Source organism: Zingiber officinale, chromosome 4B, assembly GCF_018446385.1.
Source record: "Zingiber officinale cultivar Zhangliang chromosome 4B, Zo_v1.1, whole genome shotgun sequence".
Classification (NCBI taxonomy): Eukaryota; Viridiplantae; Streptophyta; class Magnoliopsida; order Zingiberales; family Zingiberaceae; genus Zingiber; species Zingiber officinale.
The window spans coordinates 126,807,799-126,829,164 of record NC_055993.1 but is presented as its reverse complement, the minus strand read 5'-3'; the positions used below and the strand labels follow the sequence as shown (position 1 = coordinate 126,829,164).

The 21,366-nt window shown below is 36.8% G+C and overlaps 2 protein-coding genes across 6 annotated transcripts; both read right to left on the bottom strand.

Moving 5' to 3' along the window:
- Positions 1-4,684: 4,684 nt before the first annotated feature.
- On the bottom strand, positions 4,685-9,332 carry LOC121976560 (tetraspanin-7-like). 4 transcript variants are annotated; one of them, XM_042528760.1, is made up of 3 exons: positions 8,743-9,332; positions 6,391-6,716; positions 4,685-4,945 (listed from the first exon to the last, which is right to left on the bottom strand). In XM_042528760.1, exons 1-2 carry the CDS (start codon positions 9,238-9,240, stop codon positions 6,399-6,401), a joined length of 816 nt encoding a protein of 271 aa, XP_042384694.1. In that variant the 5' UTR covers positions 9,241-9,332; the 3' UTR covers positions 4,685-4,945; positions 6,391-6,398. The 4 variants fall into 4 exon arrangements, with proteins under 4 accessions (XP_042384694.1, XP_042384692.1, XP_042384693.1 ...); XM_042528758.1 differs by lacking the exon at positions 4,685-4,945 and adding an exon at positions 6,118-6,297; XM_042528759.1 differs by lacking the exon at positions 4,685-4,945 and adding an exon at positions 6,118-6,250.
- A 1,925-nt stretch (positions 9,333-11,257) lies between these two features.
- LOC121976559 (5'-deoxynucleotidase HDDC2-like) lies at positions 11,258-17,107 on the bottom strand. Of its 2 annotated transcripts, none has more exons than XM_042528756.1 (8): positions 16,854-17,107; positions 16,636-16,760; positions 16,510-16,547; positions 14,163-14,273; positions 13,821-13,900; positions 12,415-12,451; positions 11,881-11,922; positions 11,258-11,617 (listed from the first exon to the last, which is right to left on the bottom strand). In XM_042528756.1, exons 1-8 carry the CDS (start codon positions 17,070-17,072, stop codon positions 11,589-11,591), a joined length of 681 nt encoding a protein of 226 aa, XP_042384690.1. In that variant the 5' UTR covers positions 17,073-17,107; the 3' UTR covers positions 11,258-11,588. The 2 variants fall into 2 exon arrangements, with proteins under 2 accessions (XP_042384690.1, XP_042384689.1); XM_042528755.1 differs by having other exon boundaries at positions 11,258-11,609; positions 16,854-17,104.
- Positions 17,108-21,366: the final 4,259 nt, after the last annotated feature.

Genomic DNA, 21,366 nt, shown 5'->3' with positions numbered 1-21,366 from the left:
GGCATTCATGTGGGACAAGATCCATATTATACCTCATCTTGAGTTAGCTTTAGCTAATCACCCAAGACTTAGTATAACATAGGTAGGCAACGTTTACCAATTACATCATATGTAACTCTTGTATCATTGGGTGAATAAGACTATTTGTTCATTTGTTCATCTTATGAAATCCACATTATAACTCATCTTGAGTTAGCTTTGGCTAATCGTCCAAGACTAGTATAATTTAAATTTCATTATATGGGATATACCTCTAAGTTCTCAACTTAGTTAAATCACATCCAAAGTTTAATAGTCGGACATCACAATTGTCTTGTCGCACTCTAGCAAGATAAATCGAGTCACTTTGCTTTGACAAAACTTGACTACAATTGATCGAGCTAGAAGTAAGTACCAAACTTTGGTAGACATATATAAAAGAGATCTAATCATGATTAAACTACACATGCATCGCATGGCATATCATGGCATACATCACATATATGCATAAAATAAACGTGACATGGCTATGTCTCCATTTTCTATGATCCTCTCAAGCCAATGAGAAGATCGTAAGGTCAACCTAGGTCAAAACATCTTCTCTAAGTGTTTCCTCGGTCGTCATATGTTGTTGTCCTCCTCCCTTTTTCACCGTCATCCAGTAGTCTCGTTCTTCTCTAATTTGTACATTACAAAACCTAAAGAAAGCTCGAGTTACATTCGAGGGTAGTCTAAATTTACAACAAGAAAGAAAAGGGAGAGGCACGACACGCAGGTCGTATTATGAATTACAACACACATCCAATCACATCGGAGTTAAGGGTCATAACCATGCACCATGTCACATAACATTCACAATATTTTATGACATAAAATCTACTTGATTTAAACAAAGACTTATGAGTCGCAATGCCACAGTGCTCCCACTAGTCGATTAGCGGGTGGGGGACAAGGAGGCAGCACCCTTTGTGGGGTGAAGGGGCAGCGCCCCAGAAGTTGCATACTCATTGTATGAGTTGTTGTCATGTCCGAGACCCCGCTACCCACAAAACTTTAGCTAAGACCGTTGACCTAAATCTTACTCATAATCACGTAAATCATAGTAAAATCTCATGCATTTCTATATCACATATCAAAATTTACTACAACTTAGTATATGCCTTTGCAAGTGGCTCTGATACCACTGTTAGGAAGTATAGCGATAAACACGCCGAAAAAGCGCAGCGGAAAAATAAGTTCCTATCCAGAAGATTCATGCAAAGGAAACCATATACTAAGTTTTGTTAAAAGATATATGTCTTTGCTGCGTGCCCTTCGCAATCCCGACAGCAACGTTTCTTTAGGATGTAGATCTCAGCGCGATTAACACATCCGCGCCTCTACCGTATCCACACGAACACGTTCTCCGTTCATCTCATGAACTCACGAAATGGAGAAAGAAACAACCAAAGATTGTGCTAGCAACCTCTTGTGGAAGTTTTGGCCAAGAGTGGAAGAAGGAAGAAGAGCAAAAACTAAGAAGATCACAATCACTCAAAAGGTCACTTCATCTATATAAGGTGACTTCACAAAAGGGTTACTTTACCAAATAGGTTACTTTACCAAAAAGGTTACTTCACCTAAAGGTTACTTTTACAAAATGACATTTTGTACTCATCCAATGAATACAAAAATGTATTTGTCTCTTGATATTCCTTTTTGATTAATGATGTATTAATCTCTATTAATATTCATTAATCTTAATGGGTTGGATTTAGTATATTGGATTAACCATTAAACCAATAAACCATTAACCCAATAAACCAATGAGTCTAACTCATTACTCAATGAGTCTAATCCGAATTCATTCGATTCTAACTCAATGTGTATATTCGGATTAGACTTAACTCTATAATTCATCTCCAAATCAACGTGTTCTTTGTGTGTGACCTAATAGGCTCTCGTAACGTTGGCAATGCATCTAAAATCATTTTAGATACATAAGTAATGAGTGACATCTAGCAATGCATCATTCCTACCCAAGTGACGAGAATGTCGAGATTCGACCTAACCTTTCCGTGTCTATTATCTTGTATGGCTCAATCCTTCTATCCTTGATATCTAGATTGATTAATGAAGCATATAACGTGTCATCCTCTTATCAATCTTTGTGTTTCTTGATCTCTAAGTAGACACACTCAATCAAATAAGCTCAATATCGCATATTGACTCATTTGAGCATGACCATGCATTCTTGTGTCCTACTAATCAAGGGACCCAGAAATATCACTTCCGTTATATAGAAGGGATAGATCTTATCTACATCACTCACATCCCTCCGCATAACTTATTGTATACCCAGTGATCGACTTTATATTCTAACTTGTTACAAGTGACGTTTACCGATACCAAAGTATACAACTTCTTATGTAGGGAACCGTAGTGACTTCAGTTCTAAGGACTATTTATATTAATAGTCACATGAGAATGTTTATAACACTCATATAACGATCCATGAAATATTCTCATGGCGGGTCATTCAGTACATATTCTCTAATATATACCCATGTATCAACCTGATATCTCATATCCATGATTTGTGAGATTAAGTTATCCATTGACCTACATACTAGTCTCAACGCATTAATATTGTCCTTACATATTAATGTTTGACTAGGAATAATTAAAAGTAATGTTCTATATATATGTATAATATCTCGCTATCAATTCAACCAATTGATATGCTATAGAATATAATCTACTATCTAAAGATATTATTATATTTATTCATTCGATACTAAACTAAAATAAATATAATAATTAATTTTATTTTTTATTAATAATGAAATATAATACAAAATAAATTTTTACAATCATCTTATCATCTTATAATTAATAAAAGGTTAATATTAACAACCTCAACCTGCCATCTGATACGTCACAAGGAGGCAACTTCGCTGGGAACAAAACATGTCTCACTGTTATCCAGAATCTGCATTTCAGAAGACCTGCTAGGCTGGTCAACTTGTTTTAGAAATAACGATAAAGATGGATATACTGAAAAACATTAAACTATACCAAAAATCTTTCTGAACTTTTTGTGTGAGAAGAAAACAAGGAGTTTCAAACTAGGTAGAAACAAGCGTCAATTTAGATGTGCCGATAATAAAATAAACCTGAGCTTGACCAGCATCATTGAATTGTCTAACGTATCTAAAATCTATAAAAAAATGTTAAATAAATAGCATGCAATTGTGATTTGGTGAATACTGGTTTGTCAATAATTACAAGTTAAAATGTTAGAGATGAACACGGACTATATTGTTGGAGTAAACTATTTGCTTTATTTTTCTAAAAAAAAAAAATTTAATGGGTCATGTTAGTCTATCTAACTCACAATCTGCCTTAGCTTAAATTAGATTAGGAATTTCCTAATCCGTCCTGCTCCGCCACATGGATAGTCCGTCACAGGTTAACCCACCTCGTCACGTTATAGATTGATCCGTCTGACAATTTTATAAGATAATATTAAAAAAGTAGTTGTTCATGCTAGGGACAGGTTTGCACACAATGCATTTCTTTTCCATGTATTTTTTCTTGATATATTATTTTTTTTTTTTCCGTCATGACTTGACTTGAACAGCAAATGAATTTTGTCAAGATTCATCTAAGCCTCCATTCTAACTCTTTTCAATGTTCTCAATTTTCTTCAAATTTTTGTGGTCGTCGAAGGCTTTTACCATAGCACAGAGTTTTTACCATAGTTGACTTAAGGCATAAAGCTTATGCCTATGTCTAGAGTCCCTATTTTATTAGAGCTCCCAAAACACTAATATTTTTGACTAATTATATATTAAAATTTTTCTTAATTATTTTTTAATTACATATTTTATTTTTAAAAAAATAATAATGAACACTTCCTCATTCACACGATTATTTTATTTTTTAAAAACCCAACCAACTATTACTTTTTTCATAGATTTCTAAACAAAAAAAAAAATGCATCTATCACCTCTCTTACAATCATCACTAGAATCCTACTCTTTTTCTCTTTTGTCAGTGATCTCCCTCTCTTCCTCTCCATTGCCAGTGATTTAATCTCTCAAAGGACGTCTTGCTTCTCCCTTGCATTTTCCTTCCACACTTTTGCTTTCTCTTCCTTTATAGAAATAGAAAGTAAGAATTACTCATCTATTACACAAAATAACACTCCTCTTCCTTGGTAACAATAGAAAGCAAGGGTCCCTCATCTATCGAACGCAAAATATCAATCATTCATTTCCTTTCTCGTTAAGGAAAATAAAAATCAAAACTAAATCAATTCTCATATTTCTCAAGATCACCTTCTCGATAATAAATTATAAGCTATTTGACTTATATTATTGTTTAATATTTGAGAATAATTTTTTTATTCGGATTATTTTTTTTCTTTATTTTTATTGATGCTCATTTTAATTAGTTTAAATAAAAGTTAATATTTATTTATTATTTTATTATATTTATACAAACAATAACGTTAAATTTTAAAGGATGATCAAATTGAAATAAAATAATAAAGTCTTATTTGCATTAAAAAATAAAAATTTTAATAATTTTATTAATTAAAAAATATTATCAAAACTTGAATATAAAATTTTAATTAATATTTTGCATTTCAAAAGTTAGAAAATGTCAAAGTAAAAAATATCTGCTGTAGACGATTCCAACTCACATTTCACATGCCAAGTAAAAAATTGAAGCCTCACTATTTGAGAGAAATGTCAAACTTCTTAGCACCACACCATGCCTGTGGATTGTCGGTGACTAATGGCACTGATAAATTCGTGTGGTTCTTGCCATCTGCAATGGCCACACAGAAGGTCGTCTCAATCTTCTCCTAAAGCATTTATTAATGGCGTATCTCAATTATGGAGATATCAAAGGTCAACTGGACTCTCTTGATCATGTTGCTATACTCTTTGCCTTCTTCTTCAGTCTCCTCTTAAACCTGCAAAGATCGCAATGAACGAACATCAGCATCAATTCCTCGAAACAGAAACAGAGACAGAGGGAACCACTCGACAGGAGAAAGCTTCGCAGGTGAGGAATCCATGTTGGGGAAGAGGATCACGTGCAGGAACACCGTCGAGACAGGCATTGCACACGTGACCTGCTTCTCCAACAAGGCTCTCCTCGCCTAATTATAACTTCTCAACCAGTTCCATCTCCATCGCTGTGTGTTTGTGTATATATATACACACATAGCCATAGCAGAAGTCGACAAGGGGAGAAGTAGAGTCTTGGAGAGGGTTTGGCCATTGGCATGCAACAAGTGCTGATGCGTAAGGAAGTGGGAGAATTGAATGAGGAGGGCCCTGAAATAATATGAAGACAGAACAGAGCAGAGCAGAGAATATAATTTAATTCTTCTCTTACATACCAATCTCGTTTGTCTTTCTTGCTGCACAAAAATACCTCTGAGACCATTGCGTCTGAACCAGCATCAATAATGATGCGTGAATTGAATGCAGGAGTTAACCACACACCAGTTACTTGTATACAAACAATTAGACTGGGATCGAGTTGAAGCTTCACAAAAAAGAAAGCATTAGACTTCAATTATGGGGTTTATGCGACAGGATGGGTACTTAAATTTTCAGTGTTGGGGTTTTGAAGCCAACGCACGCAAGATGGTAGCTTCCAAGCTGCAAAGAGCAGAGGGTGGGGCATGAATGAAGACAAGGAAAAGTTGACAGCAATATTCCGTGTGGCCTGTTCAAACCTAAAATGCATGGTCTAACAAATATGAAGTATGAGCTATCAAAAGTCTTTAACAATTGTACCAAGAAATTAACGTCTGATCGAGTTTTGCATCCACATCTAACTGTGCGTGGTTTGCTCACTGTTAAGAAATCAATGTAACAAGTCATTCATTGGGTTACTCAAGATGCTAGTCCCTTTGGTCAAAGCTTGACCTTGGGCTAAAGTATGTCTGATATCAAGACGATTAATTTGTGTTAAAAAAGAAGTTGGATATGTCACATGAAAGGTGATATATCTTGCAAGCTGAGGACCCAAACAGAAAAGAAACATCACATGAACAACAGAGTATACCATAGTTAATAGGGTTTTAACATTCATCCATAGAGCTAAACATTCGAGATGCTGAAAACCCTGATATAAAGTGAAGGATGCAATCGACATTCCTGAAACCATATATTCATACAACCTCCAGAAGTGTTACACCAAAAATATCAAATATGCTTCATGTCGTGAGAGCTGAGGCCCCAAATAGCAAAGAAACATCCCCTGACTGAATGGAAATAGGGTTTTTATCATTCACCGATACACCCAAAGATGCTGAAGGCAAAGTGTATATATATATATAACTAGGATATACAAGGAAAGAATCAGAAGGTAGAGCAACAAAAGCTAGGGATGGCTGCTAAGTACCAGATTCTTCAAGGGTATGCTTTGTTGTATCCTGTGTAAGAATTGTCCTTCCTGTTGTTCCTGAAGGCACAGCATCCAATCGAGTACACGATGATGAGGAAGATCAGGAAAATGATATTAACTATAGCAACCTTCTTCCAATCATTCTTGATGTTTGCAAGGACTCCAGCTCTGCAAGATTGGCAGTCATAGCACAGGGCAGACTGGTCGTTACTCCACGTATTGCAGTCTTGAATATCACTTGAAGTGAAGCCGGCAGGTTTATTCCAGTATGTCTCATTCACGTATGTGAAGTTGCAATCTGTAGGAGGCTTGCAGCATCCAGACTGATGCAAGAGCAAAAACACAAGTAAATATGAATACAAGAATGAGACGGTGAAAGATTGGATAAAATGCAAGAACAAAAATGAATGGAACAAACCAGACACTAAGATATACACAAGCTTACTAAGTATTTATCAGCACGAGGAGTCACATTTCTGAAACAACCTTTCAAAAACATGCCAACAAACATTAGGAATCCTATCGGATGATAATCTAGTGGCTTTAGTCAACAATCAGGATTCTTATCAATGCTTGATGACAAACAACGAGTACTACTATTTCAAGAAAAGCTGCTTATAGCAACTTTTAGTGGGAGGAAAAATAGCAAGTATCCTGGTATAATGTTGAAATTTACAGGATGGAAATGACAATCGACTACGAGAATGATCAGATGAAACATGTAAACTTTAAAGATCTGACACATGCAAGGAATGTTCAAAGGCAGATATAGAGGAGGGCAAGATTCTAAACATGGAAATGCTAATGAAGCATACATATCCAGGAATTATCGATAGCTGGATAATAGACTTGGTGCATTTGTTAGGTTACTTGGGAATCAAACACTGATTGTGAACTAGTTGAATTTTAAAAGTGACATGAATAAGTTTGATAAATAGAGGAATCAGTATACTTGAAATAATAAGACTACTGCATTAAGAGAACAATCGAAGTGAACTAATAACCACCTAGCAGCTAAACAAATTGAAATTCAGTTAGACAATGAATATATATGATAGTGTCTACATTCATCACAAAAAATAAAATAAAAAACTTCCAAATTTCTTTGAAGTTCAGGCCATTTTGGAAAGAGGCGACAGTGAAGTCTGATTCCAAGCTACAATCTAAAAAATCTCCATAGCTATGATTTGATACTTTGCAATTTCAAGCGTAACAATATATTATGTTAGAATTTTTTGGGAAGTTTTCTAATAAAAATTTGATTAAAACCAAACGACATTTAATAAAAAGAGGCAGCTACTCTCCAATGAACTGACAAAGCATATAAGAACACTAGTTTCAATGAATAAGAAAACACATCATATGACATAATATATAAGCTAGTTGCTGGTTCAAAAAATAAAAAAAATTCATGTTGCAGGTTCAAAAGAATTGTGTGCGTTGACCTAAATAATTTTCTAATAGGTGATGCAAAGTAAAAGATGTAGCAAGGAAAATCATCAAAAAAGAAAAGGAGTTCAACCTTTACAAGAAAGAAGACTGAGTCTATTAAATTTAGTATTCGACTAATAAAATAAAGCGCCTGGTATTCAATATCAAACTTTCACACAACTACCGAAATTAAATAATCAGAGGACAATAAACAAGGCGTCCTGGAGATAAGAAAAAAGAGAATCCCGTAGAGTAAAGAAGGATCGCACAAACTGAGAAATACCATCCAATACAAAAGTAAAGCAGAGAAAGGAAGATTCAACTTAATGTTCAGAAAATGATACACTGAAGATAAAGCCTAACCAAATCCTGCAAGAATCCGTCTTTTCTATGATTGTTCGACTGCGGAGTGTGTTCCAGACCTCGATCATCATCAAATTCAAATATTTGTTTCCAAAGAAAACAGAGAGACGTTATCTAGACAGCTAACGTAGAGGAACATTTCTATCCAGTCTGCTGAGATCAAACTTAATGTTCAGTAAAATTAAATCATTTGCTCAAATGGAACCTACAAAACCCATTATCCTTGAGATTTGAACCTAACCACGGGAATCAAGATTACTTTTTCGAAAAAAAAAAAAAAATCATAGCTTGCACTGAAACAAACAAGTAAAGATAAAAATATAAAGTAACGGACAAGCCTCAAAGAGGTTCATAGAAAAGGGACGACCAATGGAACCCTAGATCCAAAATAACTCGTTTTTCAAAGTCCATAGCAATCGGCTTCAAATAGGTATTTGAAACCCAACATTTCCGCATATAAGAAACAAAGAATCCCATGGCTAATCGAGGACTCGGTCGATGATAAAAAGAAGTCAATTTTCAGATTCAAGAGTATAGCAACATGAGAGCACCAACCTGGATAGGAGAGAGGTTATTATTCACGAACTGGTTGAACGACTCGTTCTTTTGAAGGCTTTGGCAGACATCACTATCCTGGATGCAACTCCTAATCCGCCGCCAGTTCTTGGAGTTCTCCATCCTCTTCTGCAGCCAGTTGGAGTAGTCACCGAGGCGGTACTCCTTGAACCCGCGTCCAGATACCGCATCCCCGGCGCCCTTATTGGTGACGACAAAGGCGAAGATGGTGAAGCAAAAAAGGAGGATGATGAGGATGAACATTACGAGGAGGTAGATCCAAAGGAGGCAGGAGTTGCGGCAGCAAGCGCCGACGATTCCTACGATGGACACGAGGAGTAGGAAGACGCCGATGGCGATGATGGGGCCCTGCAGGAACTTCTCGCAATCGGTGGAGGCGCGCCGCCCCAGCCAGATCCCTCCACTCAGGATGGGGATCGACAGCAACAAGGTGATGATGTTCAGGAACCCGATAAGGTTATTGCTGAAGCGAACCATCGCTCCCCTCTCTCAATCTCAGTCTCTATCTACGGAAGCGAAGAAGGAAGAAGCAGAGGGGTTCTCTTGCCTCTTTGGCTATTGGTGGAGCGGTGAAGAGAGAGAGAGTATATATATAGAAAAAGTGCGGGCAGAAAGGTCTCATTTTTACCCGTCATAAGGAGGGTTTTCCATTGGTTGTCGAGCGTGGGCCCCATAAGAGACCCATGCGGAGGGCTCTCTTTTCTTTGGTTATTGGCTGTGCGTCTCATAGAGAGCTTGGGGGGTTTGACTTGGCATTTGGACTCGTGCGTTTGATAATTTTGTAACTTACGGAGTGTTTGGGAGAGGAGGTGAGGTATGGGGAGGGAGAACTTTTAATTTCGTTTGACAAAGAGTGAGCTAAACAGGTGAAGAAGGATAAAAAGGAGTAAGCGTTAATTTCAGTGAGGGAAAAAGATAATTATCGAATTCCTTGTATCGGAGGGTAAAGAAGGGGTAAATAAATAATAAAAAATTATTTAAATTTCATCCCTATTTCGACGGGGTTGACGGTGGCCTTGGCCCTTGTCTTAAGTGGATGAAGGCACACAAGATGGTGGCGATGTAGACGGCGAGGACGGTGGAGCGAGGGAGACGATGCCGACTACAGTGGAGCAGGCAACACCGACAACTTGTGGAGGGGATGCACGAACCAACAGAGGTAGAGCAACGGCGGCGTTGAGTGTGCTAGTGAGGAAGAGAAGCTTTGTCGAAACGGATAGCACAGTAAATTTAAATTTTTAATAATTAAAGTCATTAAAACTATTCCTAATTTAAATAGATTTTTTAAAATCCCAATCAAATTATCTTATTGAGAATAATTTTATAATTTTATATATTTACCTTGTTCCTTCCTTTCCTTTTCTCTCAAACAAGGTAGCATATATTACCTTAATAAACCTTTTTTTTCATTCTCAAACAAAATGAACCTAAATCCTTTACTTCCTCCCCTTCCTTTTCTATTAATGAACATTTCTCATCCCACCCCAACAGAGATTAAGGGAGAGGGAGTGTTAATTACTTAATTACGAGTAAACATGATCCATCTTTAAACTATTTATTTTTATTGAAATTCAAACTCTAATTCTTTATTGCTATATTATATTTAATAAGACGTAGAGTGAAGAAAGAAGGAAAGAAATAATAATAATAATTAAATTTCTTTATCAATCACCGTCCCAAAGACAGCGATGCAAATGCAAATGCTGGTTAATTTAGAAAAAATCATTGGCTGAGTAAGCATAGCTTCAAGTGGAAATAACCCGAATCATAAGGAGATAGGGTAAGCGTTGACAATGTAGGCATTGTCCGCATGTGATAATGATACGACCAAATCTATGGCTCTCCGCTCTCTTAATTCAATTCGGGTGGCCTCCTGTAATATGAATGCTATCTTATGTAACCTAACACAATTAGGCATGAAACAAACTTTACAACGTCATACGGCAACCTGATTAATTTTTTTTTATTGTTTTGTGCTTTTTGCTTTATCATCTCTGAATGTAAAAGTCAAATGCCATGAGACAGTGACTTTGATCCATTCAAACACACATGATAAGAAGTCTTAGAAAAAGGAGATAATAACTTGTTAATCTCCTGAGTGTCCTTTTCAGCTATAGGCTAATAATTAGGAGATTATGAAATTTCAAATATTGCATCAGGAATTTAAAAGAATCCAAAGTTGTGTACAATTTTCTTTCTAAAGAATCTACCTTGCGTAATAGCAGCATCAAAAACAAATTCCAAGACATTATTACAACTTACAGGAGTCATTTCAGGTTTTGCAACAGAGAATTCATAGTTGTCCAGAAATATATAACCTTAATTTCAGGGATGAAGAAGTTCATCCAGTTGTAATGGATCAGTGATGCTGATACAAGATAAGGTCAAAAATAATTAAGATTTAGCAAAAAGGATAATGAAATTTTTCTAAATACAGAACAAAGAGCACAAAATTTTCAATGAGCTTTGGGAAGCCTGCTACCATGAGGGAGAATGAGAAGATCAAACCATGACAAGCTGGTGTTTCATTAGCTGAATTTTGTTCTCAACTAGAAATAGAAATGGCAATGGATGAGTTCTAGCAAAGATAGTGGAAGCTAAAATAATGTATTGTCAATTGGCATCAAAATGAAAACTGATTTCACTTTTATTCCTAGCTTAGTAGCAGCTTTTCGAGCATTAATTGCTTAGAGAAAGATTAGCGGCTTGAGAGTTGATTGCCAATTTGTAAACAAGAGGCAGCAGAACCAAGTCGCTCACACACGAGATCCTGGCTTACTTTCCTCGTTTCCTTCTTGACACAATTTCTGATGCCCATGCTTTGCCTACATCGGTCTTGAATTTTCCTGCAAAGCTAATGGCATGTCGGCAATAAAGAAAAGCCACCAATAGTTAATGCTACGGGCGTCTCATTTTTGTAAAGTCATCTCAAGACTGTTTTTCTTCATACGTTTTAATTTATTTTCTGAAATTCATCAAAGCTTTTCTTCCATAAGCCAATATTTCTGGCAATGAAGTAGGTCATAATCATAATCAAAGACTGTTATTTATGATAAGTTTGAGGAATATCTACATAAGTGTCTTTTTTTTCTTTTACAAAACATGTATAGCTCGTACCTGCAGTAGACTCAAAAAATTCTTCCAGATCAATTCCTTGCTCTGTGAGAATTAATATCCAAGTATCAAGAAACTTAAATAGCAAAGTTTAAGGGACGTATTCATGTGATACAAAAGTATACTTCAATAAGCTATGTCACTAGAAGGAAAACATAACTTGTGGTATAAGCAAAACCTGAAGCAAGGGTAGCATAAGGTCCATGATACCAGTAAGCAAGCTATGTCCTTAAACAGTTAATGAATCATAAAAACTTATGCATACCTAAGGTTTGAAAGGAAATGGAAGATAACATACTATCCTGCGAACTCCAATAGATTTGAGAACCAACAATTCAAAATTTGTACTGCAAGAATATGTTGCCTGGTACAGTTAGCATCAATACTTTTTATATTTTTGTTTATCAAAGTCAGCCCATGCCAACAAAAGTGTAACTCTTCGCGTTCATAGATAAAACCAAACCCCGGAACCACTACCACCATGCTTTTATGATAGCAAAGTCCATTCTAATATGATGATGCATAGAAAAATCTTACCATCTTCATACTCTAGAGCTTGGAGGATCATCTCGACCTGTAAAACAGTAAAAGTATCATCAAGTTCAAAAGCAGCTAACTGATAAACAACATATAATAAACTCATAACAAATTGGACCTAGGAAAAGGTTTTCAAAACTATTGTTGGTACAGTTAGCATCAATAGTCAAACTCAGGTTTTGATGTTCAACCCCCCCTCCCCCCTCCCCCTTTTCTCACGTGCCTATGATCCTACGCTATTGTTTTCACTATTTTCTCAGATAGGACCTCTCTCTCTCTCCCGCCATATATAACACAAGAACTAGAAAACTGAAAAAGGACAGTAACTAAAATATATAGATATTCCAGTCAAGGGAGGTGAATAAAAAATATCAAATAATAAATCTTTTTCCAAGACTCAACATCTAACTAAAATAATCTACCCGGAAGTTGTTATAATAGGATGCAAGAACATGTGATAATTGATCATCGAAGCACAAAAATTTCTTTTCCATCTAATTTGATTGTTCCTTCACTTGTCATTTTCTAATTGTAGAAACTAGCAAATCACATTTTATCGATTAAATCTTAATTGTGTTTAACTCAAAACCTTTAGTTTTTGTCTCCTGGTACAGATTTCAAGAATCTAACTATATTTTCTTCAATTAGTATCATCTAAGGATACTTATCTAAAATATGACTAATAAATTCATTCAAGTTGTTTCACTGCTTGAAATAGGAGGCTATGAACATCAATCGGCTGCCTGCAAAGCCTGTGAAATGCAAATCCTCTATAAAATTACAAATAAAAAAGAACTAGATGATAATCTGGCAAGACTGCGTGCCAAAATATGTAACTTCAAAAAATACCAGAAAAGAAGGTAATCTGCATTATTATCCCTTCAAATGTAATCCAAATTAAAGTATAAAAACATGGGAATCAAGATTCTCACTTGCAAGTTACGAGGAATCCATTAGGATCATCTCATAATTAACACTTCATATTGGGCCAAAGTAATGTTGACACCAAAGTTGCATTGCCAAACTGATTTATTAGACAATTAATTTCTAGTTCAATTGTAAATCAGAAAAAGTAAAGCCCTTCAATGCCAATATTAAAAAGTAAAAGATAGATCTGGAGTTTGATATGATTGATGTCATATTTGACCAAAAAAAGATAGATCTAGCCAGAATAATGAAAAATGCACAAGATGGGTATAACGGATTGAATATATGAGATGCTTATCAGCATGATAACAGTCACCTGAAGATCATGTGATGCGAAAGTATCAAATATGATAAAAAAACAAGCAGCGTTGCTAGAAGCCTGGGCATAATGAATGTCAATATATGCTTAGCAAAAGATAGGAGGTGAACCAATAGTCGAGAAATGTCTACGGTCTCCAAATTAGAGTATAAGAGTTTACCTTGTCAAAGTCCTTGACTAACTTTGCTTCAGGTGAAGAGTTATCTTCATATTCCATCCACAATTCACCTATCTCTTTAGCTGCCAAAGTATCCATAGGAATGGAAAAACATAAGTACCCACACCAATCTTAGTGTTATACATGAGATTATTGCCCAATGAAAAATTCTTAGTAAGCTCAGAAAGGTCTCAGCTTCAACCAGCAATCTAGGAAATGGAAAGTTTGTGAAAGCTAACTTCACCTATTTTTTTTTACTGAAGATAATTGGTGCAAAACTAGAACAGTGACTAGAAAGAACTCGCTAGAGTTTATGTTAAGCATCTGCCGGATAAAAAGGCATACCTCTAGACCCCCCACCAAGTACCTTGCACATATAGTCCAAGGCTTCACGTTCCCTTCGACTCTTTTCCAACTTTGGGACACCATCAGATGGAGTTATGTCACCAACAATGGCTAATGGAACAATTAATAAACACAAAACTTAAATAAGTAAAAAAAATGGATATCAATATAGACTTATTTTAGGTCAAAAAAAAAAATAAGGCAGATAAATAGTTATAATATCAAATTAAATTTGTTACATTTTCCACTAAAAGTTAGTGAGGACAGAAGACAATATTATGTTCCTTTAATGCTTGATTATGTATCTCAGCTGTCAGAATCATGGAATAGAAGAGAAGAGTCTTTGTGATGAGGTTATCTGAACATATTTTCATTAAACAATAAGATAGTGGCGATGTAAAAAAAAGATACATGCAAACTGCCAGAGCTAAGAAAAAAAAAGTGACGATGAATCCATCACATCAATCAAATCTGAACGAACTGGTGAAATGATGGGAAATGGGGACCATGTCTGTCAAATTTTATCAGTCACATTGGCATAATGGTTGAAAGGACCAACATAAAAAGGACGGATTTTCCTTATGATCAAGATCAATCACCAGCATACACAGCACTGATAGGTCTTCCTTTCCTCAGTCATACGTATAACTCACAGTGTAAGGATGAACATTGCTACCCTACTGAGTTACCAAGTAAGCAACTCGAAGCTGGATGGGTATTGCTCCTCTATAGGTAAAGCTTTCAGTCATTTAATGGATGTCCTATTGGATTGCTACTCTACAGGTAGTCACTAGAGTCTTGAGCACAAGAGAAAGCTTTATGAAACTGATCCTATCAAGTTTTCTCAATAAAGAAAGAAGTCGTTAAAAATTACCACCTACACTGGCTTAGCCTGACATAAGAAGCATGATTCCTTAGTTACGTGTAGCAAAAAAGAATCCATAAGAAGAATGATTCCATAGAGCATCTCCAACGGCAGCTTTTTACAAGCTTCTTATTTTCTCTCGGCTGATGTGGCAAGAAAAAAATTAAGAGCTGGGTTCGACTCTAATCTCTTTCTTCCTTTTTAGTGGGGGCCACAAAATACCTTCCTTTACCATAAAACCGTTGGAGATGCCCTTAGTTATGTGTAGCCAAAAGAATCCATAAGATAGCAATTAGAAATAGCTTTAGCTTCCCATCGGTTCCTTTTGCGTGTCACATCAACTATAAAGAAAATACAGGAGCTACAAACTACTTTTTACCAGCCCAACAATCTTTGTTTAGGATTTAATCTACTTATTCTTACATCAACTGCTTCAAGTGGCAAAATTGATTTGCTTGCTACATCAACTGCTTCAAGTGGCAAAAGCCAACACTAGTGGCTACTAGCCATTAATGCAGGTGGCCAAGACATGGGGAAAGGCATGTTCGGACGCGCCGAGTTTTGACCCCAATACCTCATGTGGCAACACCCCATGCCTCAACCGCTACACCGCCACGAGGGGGACTACATCAACTGCTTCAATGTGGCAAAAGGTGATTCACTTGCCCCCAACACCCCTATCAACCCGTCCCTAAACCAACACAGAGGAAGTAAATCACGGGTGACTACTAGTCATTAGTACAATGGCGAAGGCATAGGGGAAAGCATGCACAGACAGGCCTAGTTCCAACCCCATGACTTAATATGGCAACACCCCATGTCTTAACCACTGCACTGCCCCACCCCAAGGGACTACATCTACCTATGTACATATCCATCTAATATAATTGGGACAAGTCTCATCAACTTAGAAAAAGAAGCTTCCCTGCAGGTTTCAACTGTGTTCTTGAACTTAACCCCCCATCCCAATCAACTCCACATTTTGGTCCGTTGGCCAAACCAGAAGTTTCACAAGGAAGTTTTAGACCATGACATGAACTAAGTGAAGTTCACATAGATAACTGATTTTGAGCATGCGTCCATGAAAATAAGATTTTGGAAAATATACAGTACTATTAAGTCGTCAAATTCCCAAAATCCATGAGAAATATGTAACCTTGTAGACACTGACACATTATATCCTGGAATACAATGGTGTGCTGATCGTTGTCAATGTCAAATTGGGTTAAGAAAGATTGTGTTTGTTCTACTCTACACTTTCACTGTGAACTAAAAAGTTTGTTTTTTTTTGGGTTTGTTTGAAAGTTGAAACTGAAAAAGTTTATGATCATGCTCTCAATACTAATATCCGTGGTAAATATGCAGAGTTTTTAAGTCTTTGGTGATAAATTTAACTATTAATCCATCAAAAAAAGGAACTAAAAAACAAATTAAATGAACACAAACTAAGTAATTAAGCAAACCAAAGGTGCCCATTCCCACCTTCAGCAATATCGTGCACAAGCGCCATTTTTACACACCTACCCAACACCAAGAACCAAGGAACTCTGTCAGAGAACCCAACACAAGGGCATTCCCCTAAGGCACGAGGATGAGAGAAACCCCAACCTGTCTCGATTGATTCCGGGAATATCCTCGAAAACGAGGGACATGATGCCCATCCTGTACATGTGGTCTGCCACAGACTCCGGCTTTCGGACGCCACGCTGCACCCACCCAGTCCTCTCCGTTGTCTAAGGAGAACCAGAAAACCAAGAACCCGTAGCATTAGGCGGCGGATCCGCGCCGTGCTAGAGAAACCAAAAGAACCAAGAGAGAGAGATAACCTTGAGGCGGTGGCATAGGGAGAGGAAATCAATGGCGGAGGAAGCGGAGGAGGCGGAGGAGAAGGGGGCGGAGGAGGGAGGGGGAGGGGCGGAGGGATCTGGCGGCGAGGCCATGCGGACCGTAAGATGGGAAATCCGACGGATGGGCGCGAGACGAGAGGAGAAAAGAAGCGGGAGGAGGGATTTGGGGTTGCAGATTGCGGCTCCTCGCCCACCCATGACTTTGAGCCGCTGCTTCTACTAGATAACGGCGCTAGCAAGGTGGAGAGTGGAGACGAGATGACTAAGTCAAATTGTAATATCGAAGCAGAAGTGTGGCCCGGACCTGGACCAAGCTAACTCGATGGTATGGCTGGGTATAAAGATTGACTCATTGCTTTTTGGATTCAATATATTGGGCATGTGCGTAAGGTATGTCAAGTAGCGGGTGGATTTATGGTAGTATACGGGGGTTGTCCAAGCACAAGTTGAACGGGAGGTTGACTTGACAGTGATGATCATATGCGAAGGTTGGACGTGTGAAATCTGAGCATTTGGCCAAGCATGACTTGCAGAAAACGTAAGTCATGGCATACAACAGGTGCATGCAATGCAGCATGAAGGATGATGCAACAAAGTCGCTATTCGGCCCAAGCCCATGAATCAAAACTATCGGCCAAGCACAAGGGTGCATGCTGGCCTTTGATATGGTGTCAAGGCAGCAAATGATGTGGATGACAGTTTAGGACATGTGCCATAATAGTTGAGGAAACTACCATGTAACTGCTTGTAACCGTCATACCAACTTCTGCCTATGAATTATTAATAGGCATGGTTGGCAATGGCAAAGGAACATGAGGGAATGTATGAGCAATCTGTCAAGAGAATTCACTTGTAATCCTTTAGTATTCATACAAAAGGTTGGGAGTTTTTTCCTATACATTGGATTCTTCTTGCTAGTGCTTGTCTAGTGTCTTATCTTGTGCATTCTATAGCACTTCGATGGTGCAATTGTAGGTTGAATCAAGTGTGGTGTTTGGTCATTGCACAAGAAATTTCTAAGGTAAAAATTACCCCTATGACAACTGGTATCAGAGCGTAGAAACATGGCTGATGGCAATCACGAAATTAGAGAAAGACTTTCTTCTCTGGAAGTCTTGCTTGGTGTGGTACCGGAATGAGAGGATGTTTATAATCTAATTGTAAAGATTCTCAACTTGGAGGCTAATCTGGAGCATATCCAAGAATCTTTACTGGAGGAGATGACACAATTACGGAAGAACAATGAGGATCTACGATTTGAAGTTATTGTTCTGCGAAGAACAATGACTTCTAGTGTAGAAACAGGGCCTCATCGTCCGTTGGTAAGAGTTCCTGAACCAAAATCCTTTGGAGGTACACAGAGTGCCAAGGAACTAGAGAATTTCCTATGGGATATGGAATAGTACTTTGTGGCTGTAAAAGTACTTGAAACTGAGAAAATAACAATTGCAAGCACATACCTTGTTGGTGATGCAAAGCTCTGGTGACGAACCCGCATGGTGGATGATACAAATGCGGATCGACAGAAAATTGATATGTGGGATTGGTTGAAGAAGGAGATGAAGGATCAATTTCTTCTAAGCAACACCTCATGGATTGCATGAGATGGCTTGAAACGTCTCAAGCAGAGTGGTTCTGTGCGAGACTATGTTAAAGAATTTAGTTATTTGATACTAGATATTCAAAATATGTTCGAGGAGGATAACTTGTATAACTTCTTGTATGGTTTGCAGTCTTGGACATAGGCTGAACTTCGAAAGCAAAATGTGAAGGATTTGCCTAGTGCAATTGTTGTTGTCGATGCCTTGGTGGACCTTCGCATGAGTAAAGATAATCTGAACACTTCTTCATCTTCCAAGTCTAATTTTATCTGCAAGGATAAGAAATGAGAATGGAAGAAAGACGGCAAGAAGGACAAAAAGAAGGATCTGGGAAACAACCAAGGCAAAGGAAAGACAGAGCATTCGGCTGCCCGGGGAAAGGATAATTTGGAGAATCAGGGTTGTTTCTTGTGAAACAGCCCTCATTTTGCTAAAGATTGTCCAAAATGCGAGAAGTTAAATGTCCTCTTGGTGGGGGATAAAGGAGAAGATTATGACCAGAAATTTGTTACGCTTGTTAACCTTTTATAATTGCTTGACCTAATTATTGATTATGAGTTTATCGAATTACTAACCAATATGTCAGAAGACATAGTGCGAGTTCACTCTCAATTGTTATACATTTTTATTGAAATGAATGGGACAAGTGTGAATGCTATGGTGGATACGGGGGCTACTCATACCTTTGTATCTGCCAAGATGGTGGAAGATTATGGGCTGTCAATAAGCAAATATCTAAGCTACATCAATGGGTGAATGTCAAGGGTCAAGGCGCAGTCCGTTGTAGGTATGACTACAATGCACCTTTAATTGTTGGATCTTGGGTTGGAAAGGCAAATATGATGGTGATTCCACTTGAGGATTTCCAAATAATCGTGGGTATTGATTTCTTGCGGAAGACGGTGGTCATGCCTCATTTGGATGGAGCAATGGTGATGCAAGAGTCAAATCCGTGTTATGTTCCTACTGTGTATCCTTACGGTAAGGGCCAGAAAAAGGGGAAGACAAACATCATATCTGTAATGTCACTGAAGAAAGGCTTAAAGCGAGGCGAAACAACTTATTTGACTGTCTTAATCGACATCAAATCGAACAAGAATATTGAGTTGTCAGTTGGTGTCAAAGACATTCTGTCCAAATTTGAAGATGTGATATCCTTGGAGTTGCCGAAACACTTGCCACTAAGGGTATGTTTGGTTCAAGTAATCACATAACCAAGATTATATGGGAAATAAAATATAACCAAATATTATTTGGTTCAACCTAGGTAATACAACAAAAATTTATTTATTTGAAGATTTTAATAAATAATCTAGTTTAATATTTTACTATATTACCCTTAGTTACAAAACTAATCATATATTATTATTATTATTTAAACTCTAGTTTTATTTATTTTTCACATTTTTCTTTATTTTATGTGTTTTTTTTATTTTTTTATTTCTTTCTGTTTTTTTTATTTTTCCCAATTTTTATTTAAAATAAATAATGTTTTTAATTTTTTATGTTTTTTTTTTTTTAAATTTTTATGTTTTATAATTTTGTTTCCTATTTTTATATATTTTTTTAATTTCTTATGGTTTTTAATTATTTTTTACGTTTTTTTTAATTTTTTTAAGTTTTTCCTATTTTTATGTTTTTTTTTCCCAATTTTTTATTATTTTTATGTTTTTTATGTTTTTAAATTTTTTATGTTTTTTTAAGTTTTTTATTTTATTTTTTTATTTTTTAAATTTTTAAATTTTTTTCTTTACATTTTTCTTTTTATCACATTTTTATATTTTTTGAGGGTATTTTGGGTAAAAAAATTGTGTTAACCCCAGAATCAAGAAAAACCTCAGTTTTCTGAGATTTTCCTATTCCGGGTTGCATGCCCCTTTTGTTGACGTGTCGAGCATGGAACATACTCGGAAATTATCGATTACATAAACCAAACAAGGTTTTCGTTGATAACCTTGGATGAATAACGTAACCAAGGTTATCAACGATAACCCCAAACCAAACGCACCCTAAGGAGAAATGTCGACCATAAAATCGAATTGATCTCTGGTGTTGTCCTTCCTGCAAGTTTGTCGTACCATATGTCTCCTTTAGAACTTGCTGAATTGCGTAAATAATTGAATAAACTGTTGAAGGCAAGGTATATTCGACCATCTAAGCCTCCTTTTGGTGCACTAGTGTTGTTCCAAAAGAAAAAAAAAATGATGGCTTGAGGATGTGCGTGGATTATAGGGCCTTGAACAAAGTAACGGTGAAAAACAAGTATGCTGTTATGTTGGTGTAAGATTTGCTGGATAGATTGAGTAAGGCGTCATGATTTTCAAAACTTGACTTACGATCAGGTTATTGGCAAATTTAGAATTGGAGAAGAAGATGAGGCCAAAATAACATGTGTGACTCATTATGACTCTTACGAGTTTCTGATCACGCCCTTTGCCTTGACAAATGCCCCTACTACCTTTTGCAACTTGATGAACGAGGTGTTGTATGACTTCCTTGACAACTTTGTTGTAGTTTATTTGGATGATATTGTAATCTACAGTAAGTCATTGGAAGAGTATTTGGAGCACTCGGGGGATGGTACTTGATCGGTTAAAGAAGCATTAACTCTTTGTAAAGAAAGAGAAGTGCGAGTTTGTTAACCAAGAAGTAATGTTCTTGGGACACATGGTTAGCAAATGCCATGTTCAGATGGATCTAAAGAAGGTGCTCGCCATTGTTGAGTGGCAACTGATAGGACCTTTGCGTACAGCTAGAGGGGGGTGAATAGCCTTTATTCAATTTGTTACCTACAATTTGTTAACGGAAGCACAAAAAGGAATGAAATTGAAAAACAATAAGAAAGTAAGGCTAACTCCTTAATTTACTTGATCTTCACCTCCTTAAGGTGA